The sequence below is a fragment of the Ranitomeya variabilis genome, chromosome 1, assembly GCF_051348905.1.
Source record: "Ranitomeya variabilis isolate aRanVar5 chromosome 1, aRanVar5.hap1, whole genome shotgun sequence".
Taxonomy (NCBI): domain Eukaryota; kingdom Metazoa; phylum Chordata; class Amphibia; order Anura; family Dendrobatidae; genus Ranitomeya; species Ranitomeya variabilis.
Genome location: NC_135232.1, coordinates 41127865 through 41140455, shown reverse-complemented (window position 1 = coordinate 41140455; position 12591 = coordinate 41127865). Strand labels below are relative to the sequence as shown.

Below are 12591 nucleotides of genomic sequence, written 5' to 3'. Positions count from 1 at the left end.
CACAGTATAGAATATACGGGGTCCACTCTCCGGCTGTTCTTCCACCTCGCCCCCAATATTGGTAAGCCCTGGACTTTTACTTACCCCCTATTGACTTGTGATGGGATGGAGTTACATTTGGTACACTTTCTCGGGGTATTTGTATATGGGACCAGGGCTGGGTTTACTTAGACCAGCACTTTTACAGCATTTGACTATAATAGACTATGGGGGGTCCCTTTGATGCTCTCCTTTGTGGGGGCATCATTTGAGTGTGTGTGGGGGGGATGGGGTTTTCAGCATTTCCTGGCATTTTCGTGCATGTTACTGTATAACGTTTATTGAACTTCACGTTTTAATATGGACTATTTATGAAATAAAACTTTGATATTTTGTTCATCGATGCTCCGTTCTTTCTCCTTTTCCAATATGTTTTTGGAGCAGATTTAGTGAGTCTGAGGGTCGGCACTATTATTTGCCACACTCCCTATCTCACATTATGTATTTGGGCTTTTTGTTAACAGTATAGAATATGATGGGTCAGGAAAGGAGATGTCTTGCTGTGCAGCGCAGAGCTGGCAGCATAACTTCAGTATAGCTATACAATACAGTTGGCAGGAAGGAGATATATGGCTGTATATCAGCAGCGGAAGCTACCACACAGTGTAGAATATGATGAGACAGGCAAGGAGATGTCTGGCTGTGTAGGACCAGCACCGTCAGGTCCTACAGCAGCACAGTATAGATATAACATGCAAGAGACGTCCATCTATGTGGGGGCATCTGCACTAGCGGTTGAACTGTATAGAAGGTAATGAACAAGCAGGCAGATGCAACGGCAAATCTAATCATTGGCATAATGAAAGTAGTTCCTGATCCATACCTTATTCATTTTGACAAATGTAGGGTTTCCAAAACTTTCGGAGGATATTCTTTTCCAGTTGGCAGTGACAAAGCAACTATCTGTCATTGGAGGCTGGACAAGACAGTAGGCTCATGACAAACTCGACAGTATTTGCCACTAGTCCAGTCTGGTGACCCAGAAATACATTGGGTCAGGGCATCTGCAGGAGAAAGGACACAGTCCATTTATGAAGAAACTTGTGTGTTCAGGTAGTGCATCACTATTTGTTGATGTGCATCAGGTTGACTCAATGTCAGATAACATCTGGTCCATTATGTCATATATACTGCAATCACTGTTGCGTTGGCAACTTGCGGACCCTGTTGTAGCACTGGCACAGGCCAGGGAATGTTGTATCTGATGGCAGGAAAAATGGGGTCTCCTGGTCAGATGTGCCGTCGGTAGATGTCTGCTCAGTGAAAGCTTCTTTGAGCAGGAAACACAGCTTATTCTGGTAATGCACAAATTTTATCTCCTTTTCGAAGCCGGAAAAAAAATTCCCCCATTTTGAGTTCATAACGATAGCCTAAAAGCTTGTCTTTTAAATACTTATTCCTTTGCTTGACACTAACAATACACTTGTCAACTCACAAGCAATCAAGCATGCAGCTTGCCATGCTCACCAAAATAAATGAGGACTCTGTTGTGTCACTTGCACCCTGCTGCAATGGTTGGTCATCGAAGTCAGCATTCTTGTCATCATTATCAAATTCACAGTCAGCATTGTCCTGTCTGTGCCTGAGGTTACTCCTTTCTCCCTGGGGCCCTTCATAATCACCTGCTGCTTCTTTCAATTCCTTCCTCTACATCCTGTTGCATGTAACATAGTCATTGAGGGTCCCCAACAGCCCTAGGGTGGAGCTGGCTATGTAAAAGGTGCTGTTCTTGTATCACATGTTGCATCCTTTAGATTTTTTTTCCAATATAAATATGAGGGGGATGACACAGTTGATGCAACAGTTGTCCATACAAATTTAGTAGCTTCTTTAGAGGGTCACAGTAGAAGACACGCGCCCCTCATGAATTGCCCATGTATATTTTCAAATAAGTTAAGGTCCAGTTTACCTGCTCAATAATAAAATCACTCACCGCTTTACACTGCTCGTATATATGCTCCAACATATGCAACGGTGAATTCCAGCGCGTTGCAACATGGTGCAGTGCTTCCACTTACATATTGACCCAGATGGCCATGAAAGACATGTATTGTCCCTGTGCATAATACACTGCTCAAAAAAATAAAGGGAACACTAAAATCTCACATCCCAGATATCACTGAATGAAATATTCCTGTTGTAAATCTTTATTAATTACATAGTGGAATTTGTGGAGAACAATAAAACCTAATAATTATCAACATAAATCCCAACTAATATCCCACGAATATTGGGAGTTGGAATGATGCTCAAAATCAAAGTGGAAAATGAAGTTACAGGCTGATCCAACTTCAGTGGAAATACCTCAAGACAAGGAAATGATGCTCAGTAGTGTGTGTGGCCTCCACGTGCCTGTATGACCTCCCTACAATGCCTGGGCATGCTCCCTGATGAGGCAGCGGATGGTCTCCTGAGGAATCTCCTCCCAGACCTGGACTAAAGCATCGGCCAACTCCTGGACAGTCTGTGGTCCAACGTCACATTGGTGGATGGTGCGAAACATGTCCCAGATGTGTTCAATCAGATTCAGGTCTGGGGAACTGGTTTGCCACTCCATAGCTTCAATGCCTTCATTTTGCAGGAACTGCTAACACACTCCAGCCACATGAGGTCTGGTATTGTCCTGCATTAGGAGGAACCCAGGACCAACCACACCAGCATATGGTCTCACAAGGGGTCTGAGGATCTCATCTCTATTCTAATGGCAGTCAGGCTACCTCTGGCGAGCACATGGAGGGCTGTGCGGCCCTCCAAAGAAATGCCACCCCACACCATTACTGACCCACTGCTAAACCGGTCATGCTGAAGGATGTTGCAGGCAGATCGGTCTCTAAGGCATCTCCAGACTGTCACATGTGCTCAGTGTGAACCTGCTTTCATCTGTGGAGCACAGGGCGCCAGTGGCAAATTTGCCAATCCTGGTGTTCTGTGGCAAATGCCAAGTGTCCTGCACGGTGTTGGGCTGTGAGCACAACCCCCATCTGTGGACGTCGGGCACTCACATCCTCATGGACTCGGTTTCTAACCATTTGTGCAGACACATGCACATTTGTGGACTGCTGGAGGGCATTTTGCAGGGCTCTGGGAGTGCTCCTCCTGTTCCTCCTTGCACAAAGGCTGAGGTAACGGTCCTGCTGCTGGGTTGTTGCCCTCCTACGGCCCCCTCCTCGTCTCCTGGCCTGTCTCCTGGTAGCGCCTCCAGCCTCTGGACACTACGCTGACAGACACAGCAAACCTTCTTGCCACAGCTCGCATTGATGTGCCATCCTGGATGAGCTGCACTACCTGAGCCACTTGTGTGGGTTGTAGAGTCCGTCTCATGCAACCACGAGTGTGAAAGCACAACCAACATTCAAAAGTGACCAAAACATCAGCCAGAAAGCATCAGTACTGAGTTGTGGTCTATGGTCCCCACCTGCAGAATCACTCCTTTATGGAGGGTGTCTTGATAATTGCCAATAATTTCCATCTGTTGTCTATTCCATTTGCACAACAGCATGTGAAATTGATTGTCAAACAGTGTTGCTTCCTAAGTGGACAGTTTGATTTACTTGGAGTCCACGGTCTGGATTGTCGGGGCTTTGGACGGAGTGGAAAACCCGCTCCACCCAAAGCACCGCCCCCTTCTATACGCACGGTGATTCCGGATGTGTTCATTTCACACATCCGGAATCACCGCACCCTATCCATAGGACTGTGTTATTTACCTTGCAGGGATGGAGTGTCGCCACAAGATAAACTGACATGCTGCAGTCTAAAAAGACGCGCCACATGTCCGTAAACGCAAGGCCGCCGGATGCATCTTCGCACGCATAGTGGAGACGGGATTTCATAAAATCCCCTCCACTATGCTGTAACATCTGGACGCTGCGGTTGTATGCAGCGTTCAATCCGCAGCTAATCCGGATGTAATTCGACCCGTGGACACATACCCTTAGTTTTCCCTTTATTTTTTTTGAGCAGTGTATATTCTCCATGTACAGAGCTCAGTTCAAAATCTATAGAGTAGCCCAGGTACTTTGTGAAAGCACAGAGAATATGGTTCTTTTCTGGCTACACAATCAGGTAGGTATGACAGATGACAGTCAAACAACTAGGTACTTCTTGAAGAGGCAGCAGGGCTACCAAAATAATAAGCACAAGGAGAAGAAGCAGGAGGATGGCTTGAGCCTTGCTCATATTGCTGGCCAATTTGCTTTTCCCAGATGAGTAGGCGATACCGATTCATGAGCTAATAGAGTCGTAATTCCGCATTCATTAGAGCCTGGACGTCCACAGCTTATTTTTGTGCTGCAAACTGAAAAAATTCATAGGCTGGTAATATGGAAAACACTTCCCTTCCTTGAGATCCCCGCATGTAAGACTCACTGTCACCACAACCACAAAGACCTTTCAGGAGCTCTTGATCATCCTCTTCCACAGCAGTTACGGCATTAGCTGCACCCAAACTGACCACAAAAATAGAGCTGTTCTTGCAAGATGTTTCAATTCCATGTTATGACCCACCTCTTCTGATGACATCTCATCACGATTTGGTTCCCAATTCTTGTCCCTGACGCAATCATCATCATTATCCCTGATTGGTATTAGAGAGGGAAATGTCCCGAGCTCCTTGCGCTCACCCTCTTCTCACCAGCTTCCCACCACTAGATTTTCCCTGCATTAGAGTGCCACTAGCACCTTGGCTCTCACTGCCAGTTCTCTTACCATCATAGTTGACAGAACGGCCACCACAGCTAGGCATTTGCAGTATACCCTCAATCTCCTCTGGCCCCATGTTATCCAAGTACAAAAGCTGGCTGATCATCTTGTAAAATAAACTGGGAGAAGTTGTGAAATATCATCCTTAGCCCCTGGAGTTCTGTGGCTTAGGGGACTTAGGAGAACAGGTAAACGGTCATTGATGGAACTGAAAGTCCACAAAGTAAAAGATCAACTGGCAAGGGAGGCGGATGACTGTGCAGAATACCGACTGAAACTGATGGTGTTACTCTCAGAGGTAACATTACTGTTGTGACTGAGCTGAATGATGTACCATATATTCCATAGTGTCCTTTGCTTCTTCCAACTTATAGACTTGCTGGAGGTAAAAGAGGCTAATGGAGACCTGTGCTTGGTAGCACTACTGCCCGGATAGTTGGCTCCAGTGCTGATGGTGTTACTGCTTGTAGCTCCCACATTCTTAGTGCCAGATGACTTGTTTTTTTGCTTTACATTACCCTATTCAGTGTCATTTTCTTAGATACATTTTTACTACACTATAATTAAAATGGAACTCAGCTTTCAACTAAATATTCATATAATAATAATAATAATGCAAGCAAATATAAGAATCTTTGTCCTATATCTTATCAAAGAAATTAGAAGGATGGGGGGAGGGAAAGATATATCTGCTATCTGTGTATAGCCACAATTTTAATGGTCTGCCATAATAACGGACAGCAAAAAAAACAACTGTTTTTCGGGTTTCCAATACTATGGAAATAGTATTGGAAAAAAAACAGCGTTCCGCAAAACCGAAAGTCACGGTGCACCGCAAAAACAAACTTCCGTTGTTTTTGTGGCCCCATTGATTTTCAATGGGGGCCATGTCCGTAAGCCGTGAAAAAGATAGAGTAGGCTCGATCTTTTTTTCACGGCCATAAAAACGGCCCTCACGGCGCACCGTGAAATTATTGCGGCCCCATGAGATCTATTGTGGCCGCAAAACAATAGCAAGTGTAAAAGAAGCCTTACAGTGCAGTTTTTGCTGCACTGGTTTGAGGGGGCCATGTCACATTGGCAGAGCCCCTGAGGTGTCAGAACAACAGAAACCCCCATAAGTGACTCAATTTTACAAAGTAAACCTCTCAATGAGTTCATCTAGGGGTGCAGTGATCATATTGACACCACAAGTGGGTCACAGAATTTTATACCATTAAGCAGTGACGAAAAAAAACAACATTTTTACCGCAAAAAAATTGTTTTAGCCCTAGATTTTACATTTTTCACACTGGGAAATGGGTAAAAATGGTGCCAAAATGTGTCACACAATCTCTGCTGAACTTGGCGATACCCCATATGTGGCTGTACAGTACTGCTTAGCCCCACAACGAGATCTGGAGGGACGGAGTGCTATTTGACTCTCGGAGAACAAATTAACTGAAGACAAACTGAAGCCATATTTGATTCCAGCGCCCATTTAATGTCAGATAACTGAGACTTGAATATAAATCTTCCCCTTCGATACACAGCAGCAGTTCACAGCATTGCACACTGCAAGTCCCAGCAAGCCCAGGCAGCCGTCCTCTGTAGTAGATGCATCAGACTGAAAACATTAAATATGGCTTCATGCATGGGGCGTCCTGGTCAGGAGGGAAGCGGCGATTGCTGCAGACAAGTACTCCACAGTGAAGCCGAGCGGCGATCCCCGGCCTCACTACCAGTCCGTCGCCTTGCGTACTTTGGACGGTGCGAGGATTTTAATGGTTTACTTGAGCTCCCATTAATCACAACTTTAAAACAAAACAGTGCAATTACTTTTTTCCAGCATGTATGGCCCTGTGATAAGTCTCTGCCATGTGCACGGAGCCTAAAGCTGGCCACAGACATGAGAACTTAGTGCATATACGACATGGGTAGTTACAAATAATCCTTTCGTAACTTAAAGGGGGTATTCCCATCTCCAAAATCCTTACTAAACAATAATATTAGAAAATAACTCCAATTAGAAATGTAGTATAGTTCTTCTGATTCACTATGTCGCTTGCACCATGTGCAGGGCATTGCACTAGACTAGGTATCCATGGTTATGACCACTAACTGTCACTATAGGAATGAACGTATCCATAGATACGTAAGCTACTGCAATGCCCTGAACATGGGGTAAGCGACATAGTGAATCAGAATAACTATACTACATTTCTAATTGAAGGCATTTATTATACCTACTACGTATTGGGATCGGATCTTGGAAATGGGAATAACCCTTTAAGCTTTTGATTAAAAATCTGACTAAGACATAAATATCAGCGTTGCAGTCCCACAGTGTAGCATCTGGAGGTCCAACTTCTAACATCTCCACCACTGCTGACAACGATCGGGAACCAGCTGTCGCTCTGCATCCTCTGCCGAATTTGGACTGTACTGCGATGTGTACTGCGATTTGCCATCTGTGCAAAGATGAACAGGGAGTGGGAAGTAGTGCAGCGCCCCCTGTGTTGGGTCCACAAATCACAAAGGGATCGCCTGTCCTGCCGATATGACATCGCTTTACAAAATGTGACATCCTTTTAAAAAAAAAAAAGGAACCTGACCCCACAGGCAGCGTAAATCACATGCTGGTTGCGTTATTGCAGCCTGTAATGTTTTATTTCTGCAATGTTGCGGCATTTCACTACTTTTGTGTCACTGAGAGTTCCGAGAACGGTGCCCGGTGGCTTCTCCAGCTTCACTAAACTGATAGGGAAGAGTCTTACGAGACTAGGCGGTCCGTGAACTAGTCATACACTTAAAGAAAAATAAATTAAAAAAAAAGTTCAACTCTTTTCAGTGCAAAAAAAAAAAGCACAAGTTCCTATAAGATGTTGTAAAATTTGCGGAGATAAAAAAAATTAAATAAATCAAGTGTATAGGTGTACATAAAATTACCCCATTTAAGTAAACTATTTGAGTACAAATCTGGAGACTTTTATAAAAGTTGAAATTGATGAATTCAGCAGAAAATATCTGAAAATCCCCAAACCCTGCACACAATGATAAAACCAGGTAAACATAAAAAGGTGCTAATTAAAAGAATAAAATGAAAAACCATGCAAAAAAACAAAAGTAATGAATCAGACAGAGTTCCTGGACGGCTTTTCGGTGAGACAGCGTTTCAGTGTAAAAATACAGTAACGCAGCCAGCGCCTGATTCACGCGGCCCGTGGTAAGGTTCCCTTTAAATATCACATGTCTATGATAGCATTGCATTATTCCAGACAACGAGCGAATGTATGAAAATCTGTCATTGGCAGTAACAATATTACTAGAGAGAAACCTCAAGGCATCTCTTTGCTTAATACAAAAAATAAAATGCAAATAAAATGCATCATCTTAAATAAAAAGATATACATTTTTGAAAAAATTTTTTTTTAAGTTTGTGTTTCTCTCTTGTGCAGCCTCACAGTTTCTGCTTGGTGAAGAATTCTTTCGCTTCTCCGCAGACAGGATTAACACACATCGGGCAACGTAGAGTTAACTGTTTCGAGCAGATCTCATTGGACTTGATATGGGAAAGAACTAAGTCGGCAAGAGCCTGAAAAGAAAAAAAAAAAAACCAAGAAATTAGAGGGAATGCTAAATTAAACAAAAGAAAGCCGATAAAATGTAAACATTGTAGCACACGTAAAAGCGCGTTGGAAACAATCAAATAGAGCAAAACTAAGGCAAATCTCCAACTTTTCCCTCATTGATTACTCCGTGCTGCTTTCCACCATTCTCAATCCCGGGCACCCCTGGGAAGACATTGTACAAAGGAAACCTTGTGACTTTTAAGCACAGGCTGTCTCTTCCAATTGTGTGCGGAGCGTATAGCCTCCTCCACGCGAGGCTGGGAGTGTTTATGCTAACTTGGCTTCTCCCCACTTAAAAAGAGAATGGATTTTTGGCGTATTGTACCAGCGGTGAGAAGCGAGAGCCAATAATCACCGTCCCGCAGTCAATAGCATTAAACCTAGTTTAACAATACTGATACCTTGGAGAACAATGGATTTCCATTAAGAGATTCGGACCGTCTGATGTTCTCAACTCCGCACTGAAAGAGTCGAAGAGAAAAGAGGAATGAGTCTCGCAGCCGTCGTTTATTGCGCTGCCGAACACAACACGCATGAACGTCAGATACATTACACACAGGACCTGGGAGGGCGGCTTTGCAACTTTTTTTTTTTTTATATATTATTGTAATTTGGACCATATGTGTACATTTTTACGTGGGTACGTTTTTGTTATTTGTTCATTTTCGCTTTAAAATGTGGTACTCCAGAAATGTGATAAAATGGCTGCTCTGATATATTTCAAGCTTAAGCAATAGAATCCTAGAATGTTAAAAGTTGGAAGGGACCTCCAGGGTCATCGTGTCCAACCCCCTGCTCAATGGAGGAGTCACTAAACCTTCTCAGTGAGATGTCTGTCCAGCCTCTGTTTGAAGACTTCCATTGAAGGAGAACTCACCACCTCTCTTGGCAGCCTGTTCCACTCATTGATCACCCTCACTGTCAAAAAGTTTTTCCTAATGTCTAATTTGTATCTTCTCCTTTTGTTTCATTCCATTGCTTCTTGTGTTTCCATGTGCATATGAGAATAAGGATGATCCCTATACACTGTGACAGCCCTTCAGATATACAAGTCTCCTCTTACACTTAATTTTTCAAGCTAAACATTCTCAGATCCTTTAACCGTTCCCCGTAGGACATACTTTGCAGTCCACTTACCATCCTGGTTGCTCTTCTCTGAACTTGCTCCAGTTTTTCAATGTCTTTTTTAAAATGTGCTGCCCAGAACTGGACACAGTATTCCAGATGAGGCCTGACCAAGGAGGAGTAGATGGGGATAAATACTTCATGTGATCTAGACTCTATGCTTCTCTTAATACATCCTAGAACTGTGTTTGCCTTTTTGCTGCTGCATCACACTGTTGACTCATGTGCAGTCTGTGATCCATTCGTATACCCAAGTCTTTTTCATGCATGTTGTTGCTTAGTTCTATTCCTCACATTCTGTAGATGTAATTTTCATTTTTCTTACCCAGTTGTAGAATCTTGCATTTCTCCCTGTTAAGTACCATTCTATTAGTTGCTGCCCATTGTTTAAGCTTATCTAGATCCTTCTGAATCCTTTCTCTGTCTTCTCTAGTGTTTTCTTTCCCTCCCAGCTTTGCATCATCTGCAAATTTGATTAGTTTACCTTCAGTTCCCTTATCTAGATCATTTATAAAAATGTTGAACAACACTGGGGCCAGGACAGAGCCTTGTGGTACCCCACTTGAAACAATCTTCCAATTGGATGTGCAACTATTTATTACTACTCTTTGAGTACGATCACTGAGCAACTTATGAAACCACCTAACAGTAGCCTTGTCAATCCCTTACTTAGTCATTGTTTCAATAAGGACAGTATAAGATACTTTATCAAATGCTTTGAACACGGAGGTCAAGAGAGTAGGTCAGGTCACAATGCTGCTCCACTGACATTGAGACAAAGGTCTCTCCGTTCTGTGCCTTCCTCATGGTGACTAGTGACTTTTCTAACTAGTTGCCGCTGCTGTCCTGGGATGGTCGGGGTGAAGGGCCTGCTCCTCTAGGAGAGCGGCTGACGATTGGCTGCAGCTGACTCGCGACACAACAAGTCACATCATTCTCCAGGGACAGCGGCACTGACATTGCTGCAACGGAGCCACTGCACAGAGGCGGATGTATACGGTTTTCATTTTTATAAATTGGGAGTCCCCAATTGATTAAACTTGATTTGCTCATTAGTGGACAACCCCTTTAATAAACTGAAGCTTTGTACAAATGGCGTCCAGACTGACACATCTAACAGTATTAGTCCCCAATTTTTTATATGGCCCTGATGCTCTCAAAAATAATGTCATCTACACCTTTATTTAATCTGATGCAATCCCCCGCCTCCTTGGCTCCAATCCCTGCCCAGTGTCGCCCTCATCTGATTAGCTGACAGTTCACAGGGTTGACTACACAGCCAGTGAGGTTAGTCAATCAGAATGATAAGCTAGGTTGGGAATAGAGCCAAACCCTCGGGAAGTGCTACGATCACACCCAGAGCACTTTATCCTTATTTGCATATGGATTAAAACAGCGATTATCCAGTCAGGGTGCACTGAAGTACATAAATAGATGTGTGGATGACATAATGGTCATGATGCTCTCTGAAATATATTAACAGTTGGAGAGAAGGGGGTGTTGACAGATTCCCTTTAAAGTCTGATAATCCACATGCTGATTATGACACATCCAACTGCACATGTACGGATCAGATTAAAGGCGTTGTCTCAGTTTACCCATTTTCATCCCAGTCTTTAACAAGGCTGAAGCGCTGACGACATATTGACAGCAGTGATGCAGCTAATTACTGAACCGAGCAGCTCATGCAGTCTACACGAGAGGAGCTGCCGAGCTCTGTGATTGATTGATTGATTGATTGGCTGCAGTGCTATCGATGTGACGTCACCGCTGCTGCTAATAAACAAGGACCCGGTGGTGGCAAGAGGCAGTGCTCGACCTGGGGATCATGCATAAATCTCAGTTTGTCGTTTTATAGGTCAAAAGATACTTGAAAAGGGGGCATCCCTTCAACAATTGGCAAGTCTGTAAATATATGAATATTATAGCTTTTTGCAGCTCTGTTAGTGAAGGAAGAAGACCCCAAATATACTTATTGCAAAGGGGACCCCTGGTGTCAGTGTACGCCGAATATGTGACAGTGGACTTTTTTTTTTTTTTTTTTTTTATCACATCCTCGGAGAGCCCCTTTAATGAAAATTTTGTGACATACACAAATCATTACTTGAAGGAAAACTTTAGAGGGGCTCGATGGTGGCCATAACTTTTCTTTAATAAAACCAGATTATCCCCCCCCCCTCCTTCAGAATTTCAGCCACAGCAAAAAATTATATATATATATATATATATATATATATATATATATATATATATATATATATATATTTTATTTTTTTGCTGATGCGTAGACCAATATTCAAAAAATGATGATAGAAATTCACTGTACAAGCTGTCGCTGTCGACCGCGAGTCGCCGATGGGTTGGCATAACAACCCGGGGTCTGCAGGAGACCGGTCATTGCCGGATTGCTATGAGCGCCACCCAGCAGTCGGGGCTCATAGCAAGTGAGCATATCTGCTACACACAGGCGGTCTGGTCTGATCATCGCCTGTATGTAGCAGAGGCAATCAGAAGATTGCAGCTTCTAGTCTCCCATGGACACTACTGCAGCAAGTAAAAATAGAAAAAAAATGTTTTCAAAAATATTTAAAAAAATTAAAAAATCTAAAAGTTCAAATGACCCCCCCATTCATAATAAAACTATTTTAATAATTTTTTTTTAAATGCACATATTTGGTATTGCCACGTTAATGGATCACCCGATCCATTAAGTTATAAAAATAATTAATAATTAAACTGCGTAGCAAAAAAAAAAAACAGTTAAAAACACCAGAACTACATTTTTACATTGCAATTAAAATGCCATTTTGATGTGGATACGATCTTTTGATCGCCCATTATTGCATCATTAAAAACGTCATCTCAGCACGCAAAAAATAAGCCCTCACCCAGCCCCAGATCACGAAAAATGAAGACGATACGGGTCTCGGAAAATGACGCAATTTTTTTTTAATTTTTTTATAACAAACGTTGGATATTTTTTCCACTACTTAAATAGAAAACAACCTATACATGTTTGGTGTCTATGAACTCGTAATGACCTGGAGAATCATAATGGCAGGTCAGTTTTAGCATTTAGTGAAAAAAAAAAAAATCCCCAAAACAGTTGTGGATT

The 12591-nt window shown here is 42.9% G+C and overlaps 1 protein-coding gene across 1 annotated transcript in view; it reads right to left on the bottom strand.

Annotated features, from left to right (window-relative positions):
• Positions 1–5103: 5103 nt before the first annotated feature.
• FECH (ferrochelatase) overlaps positions 5104–12591 on the bottom strand; it is a 47726-nt gene continuing 40238 nt past the window's right edge. Inside the window, exons 10-11 of the mRNA XM_077282495.1 lie at positions 8753–8812; positions 5104–8314 (exon numbers count right to left, since the gene is read on the bottom strand). Of these exons, the coding sequence (XP_077138610.1) occupies positions 8180–8314; positions 8753–8812 (195 nt within the window). The 3' untranslated portion in view covers positions 5104–8179. The remainder of the gene's footprint in view (positions 8315–8752; positions 8813–12591) is intronic.